General features: G+C 39.8%; 1 protein-coding gene across 1 annotated transcript; it reads left to right on the top strand.

Moving 5' to 3' along the window:
* Positions 1 to 20,179, top strand: Ppp1cc (protein phosphatase 1 catalytic subunit gamma). Its single transcript, XM_077796843.1, has 8 exons — positions 1 to 262; positions 10,412 to 10,543; positions 11,427 to 11,657; positions 15,765 to 15,869; positions 17,319 to 17,542; positions 17,751 to 17,885; positions 18,809 to 18,869; positions 19,786 to 20,179. Exons 1-8 carry the CDS (start codon positions 208 to 210, stop codon positions 19,854 to 19,856), a joined length of 1,014 nt encoding a protein of 337 aa, XP_077652969.1. The 5' UTR covers positions 1 to 207; the 3' UTR covers positions 19,857 to 20,179.
* Positions 20,180 to 23,448: the final 3,269 nt, after the last annotated feature.

Genomic DNA, 23,448 nt, shown 5'->3' with positions numbered 1-23,448 from the left:
AGAGTCGGCGGCCATTTTGTTCTTCTCGTGGTTCCAGTGGGGAGAGAAGGAGGAAGCAGGGAGCGGGGCGGCTGGGGGGGGACCCGCCGCGGCTGCTGCCACCGCCGCCACCACCGCCTCTGTGCTCGTGGCGTGGGAAAGGAGGTGTGAGTCCCGGGCGCGAGCCGGCGGCGGCGCCGCTGCGGGAGGGTCGGCGGCGGGAAGGCGATGGCGGATATAGATAAACTCAACATCGACAGCATCATTCAACGGCTGCTGGAAGGTGAGGGGGGCGGCGGACGGAGCGGCGCGGGCGGCCGCGGGGGCTCGGGGCAGGGCTCGGAGCCGGTTGGGCGGGCGACGCCGCGGGACCGAGCCCCGCGGAGCGGCCGGCCGCGGCGCCGCAGCGGGAGGCGGCCAGGGTCCCCCCGCCCCGCTCATTCATTGCACCTGGACGCAGCCGCCCAGCTGCCGGGAGGTTTGAAACTCCGCTCCCCACCCCCACGTTTCCCGCCGCTCCGCCGCGCACCCGGCCCGCCTGGGGGCAGCGGCTGGGGGTCCCGGCCCGACCCGCCGCACGGCGCACTCCGACTTCGGTCCGCGAGCTCGAGTTTCCAGTACTCGTCCTCGCAGCGATTCGACCGTGTTGTGGGCTCCACCGGGCTCGGCGGCGTGATTGAGAAGTGACTCCTATCCTGCTGGCCTTTGCTCTTTAATCTTTCGCCGTTCTGAGCTGGAGGGACCCGTGTCTTGCTAGTGGGCGACGCACGTTCACATCTCCCGGGGATGTGACACCCCTTCCCCTCCGGCCCCCCGCGCCTGTTAAGTTGTCCGACCCTGGCGCGGTCTCCGCGCTCTTTTCCTGAACGTGCCTCCAGACGTGAATCCGGCGGTGATGACAGTGTGGTCAACTGGCCAGCGCCGGGTTCGTGATTATCACTGTAATCACAACTCACGCGTCTGCAGCGCTGTGTCAGGAATTCTTTTTAAGCACTTGGTTCAGTTCTTCCGACAGCCTTGCGAGATAGGTGACTTTATGCTTAAAAAAAAAAGACACAGAAATGAAGTCGACCAAGGCCACACAGTGATAGCAAGGTTTCAAACCCAGGGAGCCAGGAGCTAGAACACCCAGGATCGGAAGGAGGAGGTGTCCAGTGGCTAAGGAACGCTCAAAGCGTTTAGTTTTGGCTGACCTGAGACTTGTGAGGTGCTTGGCATTTGTTTCTTAATGAGATGGGAGAGGGAAGCTGAGTTGAGCAGCCCTGATTCAAGACAAATGCTAACCTCTAGCAGAATCCAGGCACGTCGCCTTCTTGATTTGGACACTTGATGATGTGACCTGGCCGAGTTTTAACTTATTTTGCCTTTATAACTCTCCTAAAAATATTGTTAGGTTATGCTGTGAAACATGGAGCTGTGAGCTTGAAAGGTTGGGCAATTCTATGAAGTCAAAACAAAACTGAAAATGTTTTCTCCTTATTCTGAAAATTTGCACCTCTAGACAAGGATATGGTGAGTGGGCTTTGTTTCTCAGAAAATGGGGGAAATTGGAATGTATGAATTCAAAACATTGGAACTTTTAAATTATGGTTTGCCTTTAACAGTCTCATTTCACTAATCTTTGAAATCATGCTAGAAAATTTGCTGGGTAAATTGGTTCATCTTTCATTTCTTAAGAATTCTTCTTTTGTACTTGAAAATCAGATTTTAAATATTATTGAAATTAATATAGGAAGGCAGTGCATTTAAATGCCTTAGGAATAGAGAGCTGCATAATATATGTACTTAAATTCCTTTTTCTTCATGGATGCTAAATTGACAGAAGAACATTTGAAGGTGATTGTTGAGAATATATGTTCCTACTAATTAGAGGATATTGATAATTTTGTAATTTGGTAATGTTCCAAAAGTCTTTTTCCCTAAACATTTTCAGTAAGATTTAAGTAATTCTGAAAAGAGATAATATGATTTTTGTGACCTTATTAGGCTTTTATACACATTAAGAATTGTTAATCTTGAGGACTGTATGAACTAATTGAGAAGTGACTCAGGAATAGTACTGAAAAGGTAACTCAAAAGTGAAGTCTTATTTAAGAAGAACAACACGTTGGTTTAGTTTTTAAGCACTTGCAGCTCTGCAGTTCTTTAAACGAGGTAGCTTTTTGCAGAGGCATCACCTCTGCTACCCACTTTGGCAGCCTTTATCCAAGGTCTTCCTTGCTGCTGATAAAAGCCTTGAGGTTGTTACTCCTTAGTATAGCTGGTATTAGTTAACTGTTGAAGTAACTACACAATAAAATTTCGGAGATTTGAAGAGAAAATACACTATTGATTAGTCTGATACTCTGATGTGTTGCACAGAAGGGAGATTTTGGGCAGTTTTACTTGTTAAACCTCTCCTGGAAGAAGAGATGGCTGGCTAGCGTTTTCTTGCATTGCAGTAGTTGAAACTCATCCTGGTTTGCAAGAAGCATCTTAGTGCTAACAAAGGCCATTGTCTATCTGCAAGGCTGTGCAAAAGACTCTACTTAATTGCCTGACTTGCTTTAGTGATTTAAATATGACCTGTGCCCAGGCCATGGAAAGTGTTAACCAGTTTAATCTTCTGATCCCAGGGTGTTTCTGAAGATAGTGTTCAGATATTCTGAAACTCCAAAATCTTTTAAATGATCAATGTGTTTGACTTTCAGTGTAATATGAAACATGTTCATATTACAAGCAACAGTTCCTGGACCTAAGCATAATAAAGGACAAGCGTAATGTTTTTTTTTTAATATTTATTTTTTAGTTTTCAGTGGACACAACATCTTTATTTTATTTTTATGTGGTGCTGAGGATGGAACCCAGCACCCTGTGCTCGGCCAGGCGAGTGCGTTACCGCTTGAGCCACATTCCCAGCCCCAAGCATAATGGTTTTTAAAAGTTATTAAAATGCTGAGGAAAGAAAACAAAAGTAGTCTTTCCTAATGAATACACAGATTGTTGGCTTTTTTTTTTTTTTTTTTTTTTTTAAGCACAGCAGATGATTTGAACAGTGCCATCCAGTTGCATGTTTCTAATTCCCTAACTGTTGTGAGCCCCTGCCCTCTAGGGTGTTAGTTGAATGTCACTGTATTGCTTAGGAGGCAATGTACTCTTGGAGATGATGTTCAGCAGCAGTTCAAGACTCTTGTGGTACTGGGGATTAAACTACTGAGCTGCATCCCAGCACTTTTAAATTTTTGTTTAAAGAGCCTGGCCTTGAATTTGGGATCCTCCTACCACAGCCTTCCAAGGAGCTGGGACTATAGGCATACACTACTGTGCCCACCAGAAGACCTTTTTTAAAAAAAAAAAAAAAATCACACAATCAGAAGGATTGCACTTCTTGTGTCTTTGCTTATCAGTAGTAGAAGGCAGCAGTGAAATCTGAAGCGTCATTCTGTTGTATGAGGGGAGATGGGATACACTGGAGCAGAGACCAGGCATCTCCTTAGAACCAGGGAAAGGGCCATGGGCCCAACCATGCTTATTCGGTGGTAGAAGTTCATAAGTCTTTGAAACTACATCCTTTTGTGTCTTATGACCTGCCCTACGAAATGCCTATCTTGATGGTGAGGATTACTGACCCTGGAGCAGGGAAATGTTTTGTGTTGTACAGGCTCGAAGTTTCATTTAATTTATAGTTGGAGCTATTCATAGATCATAACTATGAAGGAGATAATACTGTGGATGAGAATTGCATTGTAGGTGAGGAAACTCCAGAGTCTTATTCAAGATAAATATGATTGATTTCATTTTCTTGGAGCTAGAAATCTGGGATAAGTTGTGTTTTAGGATCAGACCTCTTTAGCTAAAGCATGGGTCTTGGCGATTTATATGAATTCTTTAGGTTTTCCACTAAAGTAGGATCTAACAACATCCCTTGCCTAGCAGAGAGTGGGTGTCACTGATGTTAGTCTTAACAGCAATGGAAAACTGAAAATATAGGAACAAATATAGAGTGTGTGCTCTGAATTTTATTAAAGTGTGCTGTTAGCCTGTGAAAAGTGTTTTGGTTTTTTTTAAATTTTTTATGAATAGACTTCCCCTTAGGTTTAGAAAACCATTGAGAACAGTGGACAGTGTTTTACAGCTCCATCCTGACTTAAGAAAATTGTGTCATCTTAAAGCCTGAAGTACATGTAATATCAGCAGTTACAGTTGAGATGGGAGGGTGTGGTATGGAAACAATTAAAGTGGTCAGAAAGTGAAGGTCTGCCTGCTGGAGATTTTGCAAAGAATCCAGAAAATTCTTGATAACATTTTTATGGTTTATGTATTTTGAAGAAAATCACATGGTGATTTGTAGGAAAGCTTAATGCTGCAGAGATTTAGGATTTTGTGATTGGATTAAGGTCTCTTCCCTCCCAATCTGTCATAAATACCGGTCTGTATCATGAAGAAAATGAAGATTTCACTCAAGTAATATGTGACTTGGGGAGGGGGATGCTGGGGATTAGAACCCAGGGCCTTGTGCATGCAAGGCAAGCACTCTACCAATTGAGCTATATCCCCAGCGCTCTTTATCTTTTTATTATGGCTTATTCTTAAAATTGCCGCTAGTTTTTGGATAGGATTATCTTAAAACAGCAAAATATGTTGAGTCACTTTCATACTGATCATGCCATTCTTAGGTTCTGAAACATAATTCAGCTGGGGCTCTGCTATTCCTTTATTATGACATTTTAACAATAAGCACCTTTATGTGACAAGGAGAATGGCTTTTTTTTTATTCCTCATAAATAAGCATTAAATGGCAGTGTAAAGTAGTCTTAATTTTCTTCCATAATTTCCATCTCTTCCTTTGTTGTTGGGCTACATGAAAAGTTAACTGCTGTTTTTGAGAAAAGGCTGGCATTGCAAATAATCACCATTGCAAATAATCTTTCTAGTTTCAAGATTTTTTTTTAATCAGTTTGGTTTTGATAATACTGTGTGAAAGTTTTTTGACTTACTGAAGATAGTGATTTACCAAGTAGAAAGATGTTTCTACATAACAGTGTTTGTTATTAACAGCCGAAATGCATTTTTCTAAATCTCCCTTTCTAGCCAGATAAAAGAAATGCTTGTACTAAAAAGTCACATTTTAAGCCTGAATTGGATTTATAGATAGATAGATAGATAGATAGATAGATAGATAGATAGATAGATAGTTGTGTATGGAGACAATATCTTTCTTTTATTTATTTTAAATGATGCTGAGGTGCCTCACACAGGCTAGGGAAGCGCTCTACCACTGAGCCACAATCCCAGCCCGTGAGTTGGTATTTTAATGTACTGATCAGTAATGTACACATGTTCACAATTTTGTTCCTTTTGTGCTTGGCACTGAGATTTCTGGAATACTTTTCAACCAGAGAATGGCATTCTTACTCATTGGACATTCAGTTGTTGAAAATATTTTACTGTTTGAACTGCTTACTTAGGAGGTTATGATGTGACAACCCCTTGAATTTTCTACCTAGGGTCTCCTTTTTGTGTAGATATCTGTTGTGTACAGAACACAGTGATAGTTTTAAACCTGGAGGTGAATATTGATGTTTATTGAGCAGAGCTTAGATGTTTATAGTTTTTTTTGTAGCCCACAGCAATAAAATAGACATTTGAACTCTCTTGGTATTGTTTTTATTTTTATTATTATATATTTTATTTTGCTATATTGGGGATGAAACCCAGGGAGTTCTACCACTGAGCTTCATCCCAACCCTGTCTTACTAAGTTGCCCAGACTGACCCTTAATTAATTATCTTCCTGGAAGTGGATGGGATTACAGTTGTATGTTGCCTTGCCTAACTGGACTTTATCTGTTGAGAATGAAAAGTTCATGTGCAAAAAGACAAGGTTTTTCCCTATTCTGTTTCCAGGGTATTCCTAGCCTCTAATTCAGTCTGGCACATAGTAGGTGCTCAGCAACTATTGTGTTTGAATGTTTGAAATATAGTAAGTATTAATTGTCTTAAACAGTCTCTTTAAGTGCTTCCCCATTTGTAAGAATGCATTATGGTTTTATATCCCATAGCAAAGTTTTGAGTTATAACTATATTGGGGGTTTGGTAGTTTGTCCTATAATATAATTCCCTTGTTTGGAAGCTTAAGGTAGAGGGGTGATGTGGAAGCACTACTAGACCTAGAGGCCTGGTGTCTTTATAAGCTCTGGCCTTGAAACTAAACTCCAGCCTCCAAAATGAGATGATAATGCCTAACTTCATAGCATTGTTGAGAGTGTTAAATGGCAGTGTAAAGCCCTTTAGCACAACATTCAGCAGAAACAAGTACTTAGTAAATGTTAACTACAATTAATCTATTTAATGGACATTGCAAGTACTGAAGTTGATTTTTATGTTACTGGCTGATTTGACAACTTTTAGGAAATAGCTAAATTCCTACAATTTTAGGAAATACCAAATGGGGCTGCCAAAACCCTTTTAAAATTTCAGAAATCCTTTTAAAATTTCAGAGTAACCCTACCTACATGCAGTAGTGCATCCCTATAATTCCAGCAATTTGGGAGGCTGAAGTAGGAGGATTGCAAAACTAGGCCAGCCTCAGTAATTTAGTGAGACTCTTGTCTTAAAATTAAAATTCTTAAAAATGGGTATATAATTCAGTGAAAAAGCTTCTGGGTTCAACGTCTAGTTCCAAAAACAAAACAAAAAACAACAGAGTACCCCTAAATTTTCATGCTTATAAAAAAAATACCAGTAAAGTCTGGTAAGCAAATTGCACTATTCACTATTACTTTGTAATTTTATTTTATTCGTATTTATTTTTGGGAGGAGGATACTAGAGATTGAACTCATGGGTACTATGACAGGGTCTCACTGAGATGCTTAGTGCTTTACTTTTGGTGGGGCCAGCTTTGAACTTGCCATCCTCCTCTCTCAGCTTTCTGAGCTGCTGGGATTATATATGACTTTGTAATTTTAAAGTGTTGTGTTTTGTTTTTATGGTTTTTGCTAGTTGAAAGTATATAGTCTAGAGTGTATGTTAATTCTAAGGCTAAAGTCATTAGTACTCAGATTGATCCAGACTTCATACAACATTTTGAGCACCTGCCATGTATTAGCACTGCTTGTGCACACTACATAGCAAGACCATTGTCCTGGGGTTTATGTTCTACCAGGGGAGTCCAGGTGAACAGCAGACTTCACTGGCAGTTATAATCCAAAGTACTGAGTGGGGTGGGTGTTATAAGAGCAGTTCAGAAGTGTGGTACAGGCTGTGAGGGGAAGCAGATACAAGGAACAGGCTCTTCAGGGTGAAGGGAAGTCTGGGTGGAGTCCTGATTTACCAACTGGTGGGAGATGGTTTGGCAGAGTCTCTTTTATATTTATGTTTTTCCCTGGGGTATTTGTGGGGAAGCCATTTGTTATTGTTGGGGGGGGGGATGCATCTAATCTTCACTTCTCATTAAGAATAATTTTTAAATTCTTATTAAAGTAGTATTGCTTTTTAGTAATCTCTGAACTTTCCTCAGAATAAATAGAAAAACAGTAAGAGAATTATGTTTAAAGGTGGCAGTAGGAAGCTTCCAAAGCCAAGAAAATTTATTTCAGCTGCATTGATTTAATCTGATGGCATTACTTATTTTAACAGCAAAGAGTGGGCCACTCATTCACAAGTGTGGGACTGTGCTAAAGAAAATTCACTTTGAAACCAGAAGCTACTAGGAGTTCCCTCCTAGCCAAAAATAAAGTTTCTTGCTGGGCAGTCTGCCCGTTTCTGGCTAACTTGTGGAATCACTGGTGATTTGGATTTTCAGGCCAGCAGTGCAGGATTGCACTATGTTTCACCAGGAATGTGTGCGTGTGTGTGTCTGGGCAGAAAAAAGAAACTTGTGGTACTTGTGCAAAAAAAAAAAATGGGGTTTTTTGCTCATTTGCTATTGTATTACATGTCTTCTTGTATCTTCCTTCAAAGATTTTTATCATAGTTCTTTCCCTCTCATTGCTTCTTGTTTTATAATATTTTTTAATCAGAAGCTGTCAGTCTTTTGTTTAGTTATTTATTTTGTAGTCCAAAGTAAAATGGTTTGCCCAAACCCTTAGAACCAGTACCAATCCAGAAAGTTCAGGATTCTGGCTGGCTCCCCATTTTCTCTTCATTTTGTGCTTCAGGAGTTTTTCCTTCTCATCCCTTCCTTTCTTATCTTTCATTGAGAAAAATAACACCACTCTACACAATGCCATTTCTGCTTCACTTGTTTATTCAGAGAATCCAGGGTTTCAGTGGCTGCTAGGCTGAAGGATGGCTTCACCTAGGACAATATCTCCCAAACCTGGGTTCAACTCTTATAATGGAAAAAAAGATTCTTAATAGAAATCAAGTTTTTTACTTAGATTTTTCTTATTACCCTGTATTACAATTACTTAGCTATTTGTGGAACAAAACTATACACAAACTGGCTAAACTTGTTGCCATTATTCAGCTTTTAAGCCAGTGCTTTTATAATTTGAATACAAGTGATGCCTCCAGAACCAATAACACTTAAATTATTAACATGATTTAATCTGATGGATTTTGCAGTTTTACTTAAACTAAATCACTTGATATTGGGTTTAGTGATGGAAAGATGCAGCCTTAATTTCTCTTTAGTCAGGCCCTGTATTTTTACTTTAGTTTTAATCCAGACAATGCCTGTGTGCATAAGTCTTTTGTACCAAGTATAAAAACTTGGACTCAAACACGTTGAGGATAATCAGGCTGTGTATTTCCTCAGACTCTGCCAGTAAGTCATTTTGCAGGATTGCCCGTTTCATGAAGGGGCCATTTCATCACTATAAAATTAAGGTACATTTAGCAGTTCAGTGCTATTTAATCTGTATTTAGGACTTTCTAATCTGTTACAGCTGGAACCAAAAGAAAAGTTTCTCATTACTGCTGCTCCCTACTTACTGATAAACGAGCTGTCACAAGGCTTCCACTTCAACAGTGAGCAGAACTGAGTGCTCTAACTCCGCATGTAGGAGTTTAGGATGCTTGTGTAGTGGGATTTCTTTCTCCCACTGCTTTTTCCAGATTTATTTTGTTTATTTTTGATAGCAGGGATTGAACCCAGGGGTACTTAACCCCAGCCCTTCTTAGTTTTTGAGACAGAGTCTCACTAAATTATTTAGAGCCTTGCTAAATTGCTAAGGCTGGCCTTGAGGTCCTCCTGTCTCAGCCTTCTGAGTTGCTGGGATTACAAGTGTGTGCCCCTGTGCCTCTCCCTTTGCTTTTTACATGTTAAGATGACCAGAAACCATTCTTCCAGCACATACTGACATCCTTCACCATATAAGCATGATTATAAACATGAATTCAGACCCAGGCATTGCATAAAGTATGGTACAGTGAGCCTGTGGCATGTTTGGAGAGTGGGGGAGTAGGATGGATTGAACCCAAGGGCACTTTATCATCACTGAGCTATGGCTACAGCCAGCCCCACTCCCGTTTTTTTAATCCTGGGATTGAACATGGGGGTACCTAGCCACTAAGCGACATCCCTGGCCTCCTTTTTTCTTTCTTTTTTTGATAGTTGTAGGTGGGCAGATGTTAAATTCTGAAGTCCTAGATTCTGATCAGGCATTGAAGTCATGCTCTTTATAATACCTTTATTTTATTTGTTTATTTTTATGTGGTGCTGAGAATCGAACCCAGTGCCTCAAGCATGCTAGGCAAGCGCTCTACCACTGAGCCACAGCCACAGCCTTCCCTATCCCTTTTTGTTTTTTATTTTGAGGCAGGTTCTCACTGAGTTGCGTGGGCTGACCTCGGATTTGCCATCCTTCTGCCTCAGCCTCCTGAGTCACTGGGTAGCACTGCACCCAGCCTGTGGCATTTTTTTATGAGATGAAAACAACACATACACTTTTCATAGGTAAATTAGAGACCTTTGAGATCCTCGTGGTCCTCTGAAAAACACTAATGGGTAGAAAATTCTTGAGTATTTCTCACCCCACATTTTAAAATAAGCAGTTCTTAGGACAAATTTGGTAACAGTGAAATCTGTCATTATTCAAAATAACTATTATTACTGTCATGTTAGCAAATGCTAATTAATTTATAAAGCTGGAGAAGACTGGTGACTTAAAGAGCTGCTTCAATGACAGGCCACAGGCAAACAGGGCTTGGAGGTGGAACTATGGTAGTAAAGAAAGACCCTTAGAATCCACACACAGGTGACTCTTGCTTAGGATGCTGTTGAGGAGTCTTAGTTGGTAGAGGAGATGCAGCTAAATTCTGAAGTCCTAGATTCTGATCAGGCATTAAAGTCATGCTGTTTATAAGTGTCCAGAACATCAAACCTGTCAGAAAGCTACTTAACCATGTTTTTCCCCCTTCTTTATCTAAAACTTCTCAGATACTTAAAATGATTTGTTAAATTGTATTTTGATTTGTTGGGCCTAATTGAACTCTTTCTACCCTACAGTGAGAGGGTCCAAGCCAGGTAAGAATGTCCAGCTACAGGAGAATGAAATCAGAGGACTGTGCTTGAAGTCTCGTGAGATCTTTCTCAGTCAGCCTATCCTACTAGAACTTGAAGCACCACTCAAGATATGTGGTAAGTTTTGACACACTAAGTCATCTTGTGTTAGCTAGTAGAATCAATCCTTTTTATAACCTGGAACTACATAAATAGCTTTACAATAAATGTCTCTAATAGACTTAATTTACTTAGGTGTGCTTTGGATTTTTGTAGATTATTTCACTGAAGGAATATAAACATCGCAAAAGAAAAAAAAATGAAGCTAAGAATGGAAGAATTGTGGAGAGCTCTAAATTACATGTGTTGGATAATTCAAGTGTACAGCAACACTTATACCTTAAAAAGAATTTGCATTTGTGCTGGATTTGTTCTTATACTATTATTCATAGCAAAAGCAGATGATCTATACACACTATAAAACTATTAATTTGAGTAATAATAGATTCTCTAGCATATTTGACTACATAGATAAAACATGATGCATGTTTTTAAAGTGAAGTACTCTGGTGACTGTCTGGCTAGAAGGACTTGACAGCTGAATGTAGTGGTGGGTGTGCTTTAATTCCTTGGGCGCTGTGGCTTATTAGGAGCTCAGAGTGTCTGTTGACAGAGTACCCAGAGACTCAGCTGTCGGAGATCTGATATTGATCTGGCTAACCTGAAAGGAAAACCATGTTACTTTGCTCGAAGGCATGGCAAAGCATAAAACTCTTTCCACAAAGTAAATTCTTAATTAGTTGAACTTTGTGTGAGTTCTGGACACATACATAAACTTCAGTTTTTTTATTACAGTTAAATATGATACAAAATTGAAAATTAGTGTATTGATTGTCACTTTAAGCTCTTATCAGAAGTCAGTACCATTGTGCAAGGAATATCTAAAGAATGCCTTTAAAAGCTTTGTTAGTGAGTTGAGCTGTAATATGGTGACACTGCTTAACCACATTCTTGTCTCCAGGTGATATCCATGGGCAGTACTATGATTTGCTTCGACTTTTTGAATACGGTGGTTTCCCGCCAGAAAGCAACTATCTGTTCCTTGGGGACTATGTGGACAGGGGGAAGCAGTCACTGGAGACTATCTGCCTCTTACTGGCCTACAAAATCAAATATCCTGAGAATTTTTTTCTTCTCAGAGGAAACCATGAATGTGCCAGCATCAATAGAATTTACGGATTTTATGATGAGTGTAAGTACTTAAGATTCTTTGTCCATAACTGAACTGTAACATATGAGTTTAGAATTCAGTGTTGTAATCACATTCTTATGCTGTTAACTTGTTTTTATCTTAGTTTTTTCCTTTTTTAGGGTAGAAAAATTATGTTGCTAATGTAGTATAATTCTTTCAGACTGGATTCTTTTTTTTTTTTTTAAGAATTTTTTAATATTTACTTTTCAGTTTTTGACGGACACAACATCTTTGTATGTGGTGCTGAGGATCGAACCCGGGCCGCACGCATGCCAGGCGATGGCGCTACCTCTTGAGCCACATCCCCAGCCCATCTTTTATATTTTTATACTGAATTTTATGTTAGGTTCTTTTATGAAGAGATGATCAGATTATGAATTTATGGTCACAGTAGCGGTTTCTTTAAGATAATTGTTATAAGGGCTGGGAATGTAGCTCAGTGATAGGAGTACTTGCCTAGCATGTGTGAGGCCCTGGGTTTGATCCCTAATAGCAAAGGGGGGGAAAAGGATAATTTTTGTGAATATAGTAGTCTCCATACGATTCTGAGAACCTGTCTAAATAGATAGTTTCTGTAACAACCATATTGAAATATGATTTCATTCCATGAACTACATCTAGACAGATGTGTTTTGCCATTCTCTTCTTGAAGTGAGTTGACAGTTGTGCAGCTTCACTGAAACTACTCGTTTCCTTTGTGTGTCTAGATTTGCCTTTTTCTAGAGAATATTTCGTGTAAATGGAATCTTGCAGTATATAAATTAATTTGCAAAATTTGTATTGTAGTTGTCTTTTTACTGGCACATCTATACTTAGGAAAGATGGCATTTGCTTTCCTTAAAAAAAATACTAAAATAAGAAAGCAAAATACTTTAAAATGGTTTTTAAATTTTTTATAATATTTTACATGATCGGTTTTGTGATCTATTCTGGATGGTTTATTTGATGCACTTTTGAGCTGATTATTGACAGAAATGAGATTCTTTTTTTCTTAATTTTTTTTGTAATTGTAGATGGACAGAACACTTTTATATTATTTGTTTATTTTTATGTGGTGCTAAGGATTAAACCCAGTGCCTCACACATTGCTAGGCAAGTGCTCTGCCATTGAATTTCAGCCTCAGCCCCAGAAATGAGATTCTTAAAGCCTTGTAAATCATCAGTTGGGTAGAGGGGTTTTAAGCAAACAAAATGTCAAAAAGTTTGAATCATTGCCTCTACTGCCCTTTTTTGCTCATTTCTGCCAGGAGAGGGCTCAGGTTGGGAGTGAGGGGTGATTAAGGAATCCCAACACTTGATAATGTAATCATGGGATCAGTGAAAGGTCATTATCGTGACCCTCCCCACCCTGGCAGTCATGACCTGTAGTCTCAGAACATGTTTTCCCATCTCAGTCATAGGAGGGCTACTGAGCTGGCTCATTTGTTAGATGTGCTCCCATAGAGAGGGTACACTTGTAGGACTGGTGCTTCTACAGCCACCTTTTCACACTGGGGTGATTGCTTGGTCCATGATCCTTGAGATCCAGCTTGTAAGATGAGGTGGGAAGGATCATCAAATAGAAAAGTCTGTAGGTTCTTGACTGCCAGTAGTGAGGAAGACATTTGATGTTAACAGTGACTATTCCAAAGAATTACTAATAGAGCAGTTTACTCTGCTTAGGTAGTGAAGGTGAGAGACAAGGATTTTTATCACTGTTAACTCAGCAAGTACTTTGATAATTTTGTTGATAAAGTTTTGATCCAGATGGTTTCTTTGTTGTAAAATATGTCCTAATGTGATGATAGGCTGCATCGGTTTAGGTTTCTATTTGATGCAGTGGTCTTCCGAAACTGAGAAAATCATGTTGGTAGATTTTGACTCCTGTTCCGTCTTCCAGATACATCTGTAGATCTTAGGCCCAAGCTCCCCTCTCCTGGCAGGCATATATTCACCATCCAGCCCACTTGTGGGCATAAAAGTGGCCTTGACACAAGTAACTTCTATTGGATAGTTTACAGATACTTTTTTAAAAATATTGATAATTTTAATAAAATGAAAAGTTTTATTCAAATGTAGGTTTCTTTGAAACAATTTAGAAACCATTGCTTGAAATGATGATTTCACAGACATATATACGACTTTTTTTTTTTTCCCTTTAATGATGCTGGGAAAGCTGAAGTATCTTTTGTTTGGTCAAACAGTAATATTTATTGGTCTTTTTCTGATACCAGAGCTGTCTCCCTACAGTAACAGGAGACTATTACAGCTTTTGGCTCAGAACTTAGGATCTGGAGGCTTGAAGGTGTCTTAGCAATTACATGGGCTACATCTTCTTGGAGCCATATGGTCTTAGTGGTCTTAGGGTGGTCTCAGGGAGGAAGTGCAGAAAAGAGGAAGCAGTGATCCTGGAGCTGGAGATGCTTGAAGGTAATAAAGGAAGAAAACAGATTGTTTAAAATAGAGGAACCAACAAAGACAGCAAAGAAATCGGCAAGAGAAGTTGGAGTGTGTTGAGCGAAGCTGTCTCTGAGACGGAAGAGGATTAGTCAGTGGTGGCAAATGCAGCATATAGGAAAGGGAAGAGCTCCAGGGAAGCTAGTGTGTAATTGTTCAGAGACAGGCTTCAGTGGAAAATGGAGATAGAACCACATGGCTTTATAAATCGGGGGTAAGACAGTCTGGCCTCTGTTTTTATTTTTTAGTTATCATCCTCGCTATCGGAAATTGGATTGACTATGCACAGATTCCCCTTCAGCCTTTTGTAGGGAGAAATTTAAGCTTTCAGAACCCTCTAGTAAAGGAAGATACAAAACAGGCAATTAGTAGTTCCAAAGGGCAAACCTTGGTCAGAGTTCTCTCCAGTTATTGGGGCTGGGGATGTGGCTCAAGCGGTAGCGCGCTCGCCTGGCATGCGTGCGGCCCGGGTTCGATCCTCAGCACCACATACCAACAAAGATGTTGTGTCTGCCGAGAACTGAAAAATAAATATTAAAAATAATTCTCTCTCTCTCTCTCTCTCTCTCTCTCTCTCTCTCTCTCTCCCCTCTCCTCTTTCTAAAAAAAAAAAAAAAAAAAAGAGTTCTCTCCAGTTATCAAGGAGCCAGGAATGGTTAAAAGAGATAGCCAGGGTTCCTCTGTGGAGGCAGAAGTGACTGATTTGTTGGGTTTGCATTGCATTTCAAGCCCTTGAAATGCTACTTGATTTGTAGTAGTTGAGGTTGAATGGTATGGTTCAAGAAATCTCTTGCTTGGGCTGATTAGGATACACTAAACCTTTAGATGTCCCTCTGTTCCCCAGGATAGGGAAGGAAAAGAGACTTGAGGACAAACTGTTAGTTTAGGAGTAACTAGAGTTGTTGTGTATGGTAGGGCACAGGAGGTAAAGGCACCCCAACATTGGTACATCTGAGGTCTGTGACTAAGTCTTGCACTCAACATTAATTTTCAAGTGCTTAAAGGCATACTTCTGTCAGTTGCACTCAGAGTCCAGAATGTGTGGAATACCATGTTCTGATGAGGGATCACCACCATCCTGTAACCTCGATTCTCTGGGGAGCATTCTGAGTTTGGATAATGTTAGGAATAGGTGCCCTGAAGTACCTACATCTGTTTTCTCCTATAATCATTGTGTCTCCTGCTACAGTAGGGGTTGAGTTACCTGCTCTCTGTAGGTTTTCATGGGAAAGTCAGTGTTAGCTCTCAGGTTTCCTCCACGGGAGACGCTGGTGATGCATAAAAAAGATGTCCATGAATGCCTATAGGAATAGGATCCACCTTGTAGGTTGAGATTGGGCAAAACAGACTAGATCTCAAACAGAATTGATACTACCAAATAATTGTTGGGATTTGATGGTAATCCTTAATCATTATTCTCTGGAATTCTGATTTCACATTAATATAAAATTTTAAAATATTTTATGAAAATGTGAATCGTTGCTTACAGCTCAGAGATCTCTCTGTCATGGACCTGTATATTCAATCCTCCTAAGGCCCCTCCGGGAGATTTTTAATAAAAGCATAGTTTTGCTTGTTTAAAAGATAATCAAAACTTTTCTTTGAGGGAAACTATTCTGAGAGAATGAAACCAGAAAACGGCAATCTCTTCAACCATCTAAATTTTCACAGGTAAAAGAAGATACAACATTAAACTATGGAAAACTTTCACAGACTGTTTTAACTGTTTACCGATAGCAGCCATCGTGGATGAGAAAATATTCTGCTGTCATGGAGGTATGTGGGCTGGTTTTCATTCCAAATAGATTTTGATCCCTTCTAAAAGGTGAACACTGATGTCATGGGTTGTTGTTGCATTGACTTCTTATGTTACATGCCTATTTTGTTGCAACCAGAATCATTAAAGCAATTGATTTTGTTACAAGGAATTCTAGACTTCAACAGTTGAATTTGAAAATAGTAGGTCAGAATGTATTTTTAAGCATAAAATGAATGACAGTTGATTTGTTGACCCATAGATCCTCTATAATGCTGAAAATGTGAATAAATTTCTCTTGATCTGTTTTTGATCCTCTCTGAACCTTTTCTTGGTTACCTCCCCAAACCACCTGCACTTTGGGCATTGGGAATTGAATTCAGGGGAGCTTTGCCATTGAGCTAGAGACAGGTTCTCACTAAATTGCTGAGGCTGGCTTCAAACTTAAGACCCTCCTGCCTCTGCCTTCAGTGTAGTTGGGAATTCAGTTGTGTACCACTACACTCAGCTCTGGCTTGAATTCTAAAAGCCGTTTTGCTTTGCTCAGTGTTTATGCTATGTATGGTGTAATTCAAGTAGTAATTGCAAAGAGGATTTCTTTTTGTGTATGATCAGAAATTAAGCAGCCATCAAAGGGTCAACATAACACTTTAATTGAGGTATGATCTCTGCCCTCCCATACTGAAACAGAGGTGGGTCAAGTTGGACGTGAGATTTTGAACTCATCTGAGAACAGACTACATCTTAGCAGTCCTAGTATATATTACTGTCTTTGGACAGCAGATATCCTAAAGCTGCCTTTCACCTGAATACCTGCATCTTCTGTGCCCAGTCATTATTAGTGATGGTAACATCTAGTGTACACATCACTCTGTATTTTCATTGCTTAACAGGGGAGGCACACAGAGCAATAGTTTTAAAAATCACTGAACTCTTTGGGGGGTTGAGGGGCATATCAGGGGTCAAACTCAGGGGCACTTGACCACGGAGCCACATCCCAGTCCAATTTTTTTGTATTTTGTTTAGAGACAGGGTCTCACTGAGTTGCTTAGTGCCTTGCTATTGCTGAGGCTGGCTTTGAACTCGTGATCCTCCTGCCTCAGCCTCCTGAGCTGCTTGGATTACAGGTGTGTGCCACCATTCCTGGCAAAGTCATTGGGTTTTAATTTTTACAAGGTTGTTTATGTTGAGTTATACTGTGTACTGTTGAAATACAGTATGCCCTCCAGATTAGGGCATACAGTAAATTCCAGCACATATTCAGATTAGTTTTTGGTGCTAGGGATCAAACCCAGGGCCTCATACAGGCTAGGCAAGCTAGAGTAATTGTCTTGATCAAATCTGAATAAATAGAACATAGCCATAGATTTAGTTTAAACTTCAGTGTCAGAGTTATTGAGTGTATGGACCAATTGAACTGAAGTGGTAACATCAAAAACAGTTCTATTTTTTTCTTCCTCATTTAATAGGTTTATCACCAGATCTTCAATCTATGGAGCAGATTCGGCGAATTATGCGACCAACTGATGTACCAGATCAAGGTCTTCTTTGTGATCTTTTGTGGTCTGACCCCGATAAAGATGTCTTAGGCTGGGGTGAAAATGACAGAGGAGTGTCCTTCACATTTGGTGCAGAAGTGGTTGCAAAATTTCTCCATAAGCATGATTTGGATCTTATTTGTAGAGCCCATCAGGTATTGATTTTGAATTTTACATGTACACTTAAGCGCATGTGTGTGAGCACAGATTCTCCTTGTTGATTTTGGTGGGTAGGTATTGCTTATTTATACAAAGTGTTTCTGGAAACAACCTACAGAATATCAGGCTCAGTGGGAAACTGAAGAGTGGTTTTACTCACTTAAAATTTGCATCTACTTACACTGAAAAAATTTTCTCTCCAAGGTGGTTGAAGATGGATATGAATTTTTTGCAAAGAGGCAGTTGGTCACTCTGTTTTCTGCACCCAATTATTGTGGAGAGTTTGACAATGCAGGTGCCATGATGAGTGTGGATGAAACACTAATGTGTTCCTTTCAGGTAGAGTATGTTTTTAACATTATTCCCTTTATTTGTATGAATTATACTGACTTAAGAAAAAAATAATTGCTGCTTTCTTCCTATTGCTCATTCACTTTGAGGAGGCTAGATTTTTATTCTCCCATAACCAGGGTCTGTCCTAGTTGAGTAATATGTGGATCCCTTTTAAAGGGAAAAGAAGTGTCATGGAACTTTTCCCCTAGTTTTGAATTTAACTGTTTGTATTGTTCTTACCAATAGGTAGAAATAATTCAGTGTGTTAGCTCCTTACACCTTTTAAATGGATCTGAAACCATACCACCAGTGTAATGTTAGGCTAAAACTAGGTCTCCACTTGGTGTGAAAATGGGAGTAACTGCGGTGTGCTGGGTAATTGCTTAGTTCAACCCACTTTTCTCTCATCTAATTTCTACTGCACCTTTGTTGAAGTACTGTCCCATCATTTGGCCTTCACTCAGCACAAAAGCATTATTTACATGTGAGCGTCTGCCTCAGTCTTTTTCTCAATTGCTTATTGTGATAAATATGGCCAACTTCAAGTTGACACAGTCAGAAACAAAAATATAGCCACCAAAATCTTGTGGCAGTAGCCTGTTAAATGAATTAAAACAATTCTTTTACCATTTTGCAGAGGGAACTTGGAGCTCCCAGAAATTGTGCAAGGATCTCAGGGGTTTGAGAATTTGTGTCGGTAATGGTAGCTAGAGGCACTGCAGACTTAGAATTGTGTTTGTTCATCATGCGTTTGTAAGCCATCTTGGTTTGTGCTAATACATGAGTGAGGGTTTCCAAGTTGTTGGGCCAGGTTTAAACATCCAGAAACCTTTTTGAGCAAAAGATTTGAATGAGGTTTTTAAGCTTATGAAGATTTTATGTTGAGTATATTTCTTAAAATGCATTGTATTTTTTTAAAATCTCTTTAGATTTTAAAGCCTGCAGAGAAAAAGAAGCCGAATGCCACAAGACCCGTAACACCTCCAAGGGGTATGATCACAAAGCAAGCAAAGAAATAGATGTCATTTTGACACTGCCTAGTTGGGACTTGTAACATAGAGTATATAACCTTCATTTTTAAAGCTGTAACGTGTACTGGTCAGCCTGCTCAGATAGATCTGTGTTTGTGGGGGCCCCTCTTTCCATTTTTGAGTTAATGAATGGCATTTGCTGGTTATAACAGCAAATGAAAGACACTCCACTCCCAAGAAAAGGTGTTTAGGGTTTTTTTTGTTTTGTTTTTTTAATATTCCTTTTGCAAACAACTTTAATGATGGTGTTAAAGCTGTACACCCCAGGACAGTTATCCTGTCTAGGGGTAAGTGTACAGTTGATCTTTTTAAAATTCAGTACAACCCATGAATAATGTAAATGCTCATTTTCCTTAGGATATAAAGAGAGCCCTAGGGTGCTCTGAATCTGTACATGTTATTGTCATAAAATGCATACTGTTGATACAAACCACTGTGAACATTTTTTTATTTTAAAATTTTATTTCAAAGGGATTGCTTTTTCCTCTCATTGTCTTATCATGTACAAACTAGTTTTTATAGCTATCAACAGTAGGAGTAACTATCTCAACCTTGCCAGCATCACTGGTATGATGTATATTTAATTAAAGCACACTTCCCCTACCGTATACTTAAAATGATGATTAAAGCCATTCTTTTAAATGTTTGTGACTCTTTCCTAAAGCCAAAGTTTCTGTTCGAAAATGTATTGACACGCCCGTAAAAACAGGGTGGCATGGTTGTGCACGCCTGCTGCCTCCTCGGGGATTCAAAAACAGGTTTTTGATTTTGAATAGCAATTAGTAATATAGTGCTGTTTAAGCTATTAATGATTAAAGTTAATAACATTTTGTACAATTTCCATATAGTCTATTCATTAAGTAATCTTTTTACAGTTGGATCAGGCCTGAACCCGTCCATTCAGAAAGCTTCAAATTATAGAAACAATACTGTTCTATACGAGTGACCGATTATGCTTTCTTTGGCCTACATTCTTTATTCTGCGGTGAAGTTGAGGCTTATAAGTCAAAACAAAGGAACTAACTTGCTATCCACCAGTTTATACAGAACTCACAGTATCTATGACTTTTTTAAACTAAGATCTGTTAAAAAGAAATCTGTTTCAACAGATGACCGTGTACAATACCATGTGGTGAAAATGAATTCAGACTTATTAAATGATGAACTTGTTGAATCTTCTCAGTGTCTATTTATCAGCACAGTACACACAGAAAACTGTTGATGGCATATTGAATAGATTTTAATGAATAAATTGCTCTGGAAACCACACTTTTCATCTTGGATTGTCTTCCTTCACATAGTCTGTTTTCCAAAGGTGGGTTGCGATGTAGTTGCTGTGTGTTTTGAGTACTAATCTGGATATAACTGCATTTCTGTAAGTAATGAGGCAGAGCTGTCCTGCACTACTGTTTGGGGAGGTGAGACTTAGTAGTTTTCTTATTGTTTGGGTTCACTTGAACTTAACAGGTACACTTAAAAGCTGCTTTATTATGCTTTATTATTCTACACAGTTCCTTGGTCTCTTACCCTCTGTAACTCCTGTGGAACACAATATGGTGCCAAATGTTTTTGTTTGCAGTGCTGGGGATTGAACCAGGGTATGCTATCACTAAGCCACATCCCCAGTCCTTTTTATTTTGAGATAGGGTCTCCCGTTGCCCAGGCTGGCCTCGAATTTAGAATCCCTTGCCTAGCCTCCCAGGTTACTGGGGTTACAGGTGTGCACCACGGTGCCTGACTACATTGTTTCTTTCTTGCATGTGTGTTGAATGTATATCAGTTTCTCACACAGACTCTGAAAGTAGGTAAAAGCAAGTCACCTGAAAAGGACTTTTTTTTTTTTTTAATATTTATTTTTTAGGACTTTTTAAAAATGTGGTGAGGGTTGATCCCAAGCCTTGTGCCGGTTAGACAAGCCCTCTATCACTGAGCTATATCCCTAGACCCTCCTAAAAAGCACTTCTGTGACAAACCATTTCACCTGTGAAATGGAGAGAAGACATCTGGCAAGAACCTGCTGGAGTGACAGGGGCACAAAGAGTACACATGTGCACTGGGGTCTGGCCTTCCTGCTCCACATTCTGTGACAAATGCAAAATTGTATTATTATGCCTCATGTAATAATCCCAGCCCTCTGACAGAAGAGTTTATGTCAGACCAGGTCCACACATTTTTAAACTGTTTTGAACATTAAGAATTATTAACTGTAGGGTTTCAAAAGGCCATAGGTTGTAAAGTGGAGACACCCTGCACCAACCCTGGAGTGGTGTCTAATTTAAAATTACTTCAAAGAATATAGGCATGTAGAATTGGTTAAGCAAATGGCAAAACAGTCTTTGGTTTTTAAGACATAAGATCCGTAGGAGAGGCTGGCCTTGGTGGTGCATGCCTGTAATCACAGCAGCTTGGGAGGCCGAGGCAGGAGGATCATGAATTCAAAGCCAGGCTCATCAACTTAGCAAGGCTGTAAGTAACTCAGCAAGATCCTGTCTCTAAAACAAAAAAAGACTGGGGACATGGCTCAGCAGTTAAGCACCCTGGGATTAATCCCTAGTACCAAAAAAAAAAAAAAAAAATCAGGAAAAGCTTAAATAATTTTGAATCACTATATGATTATGAGTTATCAGTGTCCACAAATCTTTCTTGTCCCCTTTATCTGCCTTCTTAACCTAGGGTTTAGACTTACCACATCCTGAGTATGTTCTAGCTGAAGGAGTGACTTGAATACTGAGCCTATAGCATCCCTGGCTATAGGACAGGTAGCAGCAGCTGCCTCCTTTTGAGGCTCTTGAATGAAGCGGTGCCATGTGCTTAGAGGACTTGACTCACAAGCCATGCTTTCTGAGAAACCTCAGTTCATGTGTTTGAATATCTCAGCTGAGTTCTGAGTGGCACCTGCCTTGCTTTTGATGTGATACTGAGCCACGGGTAGCTAAGCATTTCTGAGCACTGCCTATATACAGAGCACCTTTGTAGGCTTCCAGCAGATAAAAATAACTAGGTACCATGAAGTTGTAGTTATTGATGTAACATTTTAACTTCTAGTTTTAAGTAGTTTTTTAAAGTATTCTGGGTCTCAAGATGATAACACCATTGTAGTACATAGAAAAAGACAGGTGACACTGTCCTGATGTAGCTAAATATTCCGAGTGATATAGTCCACAGACTAGTCCTACTCAGATGTAGCTATAGTGAACAGCACAGGTATTTTTCTCAAGCACCTTAAATAAGACTCGAGACTTGTCACAGAATGTACAGTAGTGGGATGTGGAATACAGGAACAGATTATTGAATGCTGAACCAGGAAAAAAGTATGGGCTTTATACTGATGGAAGTGAACCCCATGCTTCCCAGTGTGGGCTGGGTGGGGGTTTGAAAGGGAACTTGCTTGCTGGGAAGTGATAAGATCTACTTGCCATTAGGGCAAGGCAAACATCAGGGTCCCCAAGACCGCCAAAGAACCACTGCAGGGACTTGCTGCATGAGGAATGTTAGGATTGTTTGGGGGCAGTTTGCAGGGGAAGCATATCCCAGAGACAAGGGTGTCAATCCAGGTATATGGATTTAGTAGTAGAAAGGCAAAGCTCGAGATCCACAGGAGGACCGAGGAGAAATGTCTCGCTTGTGTTTGGGGTGTTCAAGACATTTTCTTGTCTCAAGTAGCAGCTTATTCAACCTTTAAGACTGGCTAACTTGAATCTCCAGGGATGGTTTTGAAGAACAATATCGTTTTATTTCTAAAAATCAGACGCAAGTGTTAAGTACACTTCAGCCTAGACAATGCCCCAGGCTTTGGTCTCCTCACCTATAAAATAGGGACAACTAGAACACTTACCTGATAGGGCTGTGAGGATTAGCTCACAGAAACTACATACAGCCTGGCCTGTTATACCTTCTAAGCATCCAGTGAACCTCAGCAAGTATGAGACTCCAGAAGATGAGAACCAATAGCAACCCAAAGGAACTGGAAGTTACATTAGGAAAACATCCTTGCTGACATGTGAGCCTCAGAGGAGTAAAAAGGAAGACAGACTGTGAAGGCCTTCAACCTCAGCCCAGTACTGAAATGAAAGCAACTGAAAAGTCCCAGCCTCCTTGATTTAGTGTTTGATTAGTGACTGATCACAGAGGCTACTGAGATCCACCTGATCAGCAAGACAGCTTTGGTAGCTCAAGTGTGGCATTTGGATTTATTACAAATGTCAATAATTTCAAGTACAGGTGAGCATTTTAGGTGTTTTGTCAGTTAAATGAACTGTAAGTATGTTGCTGTCCAATAAAGCATTAGTTAATTTTGTAATCAAAAAGCTGAATCTAAAAGTTTTTATAATAAAATTGGGAAATAGAATATTAGCTAAACTCAGGAAAAACTTTATACTCTAGAGCTAAGAAAAATGCCTAAGAATTTAAGGATGCAAGGAATACAAAATACTGGAAATGAATCTGGCAACAATTTTTTTTTTTAAGGAGAGAGAATTTTTTAATATTTATTTCTTAGTTCTCGGCGGACACAACATCTTTTGTTGGTATGTGGTGCT

Source organism: Urocitellus parryii, chromosome 3 (assembly GCF_045843805.1).
Source record: "Urocitellus parryii isolate mUroPar1 chromosome 3, mUroPar1.hap1, whole genome shotgun sequence".
In the NCBI taxonomy this organism is placed as follows: Eukaryota; Metazoa; Chordata; class Mammalia; order Rodentia; family Sciuridae; genus Urocitellus; species Urocitellus parryii.
Note: the sequence above shows the minus strand (reverse complement) of the source record. Positions and strands in the feature narration are given on the sequence as shown.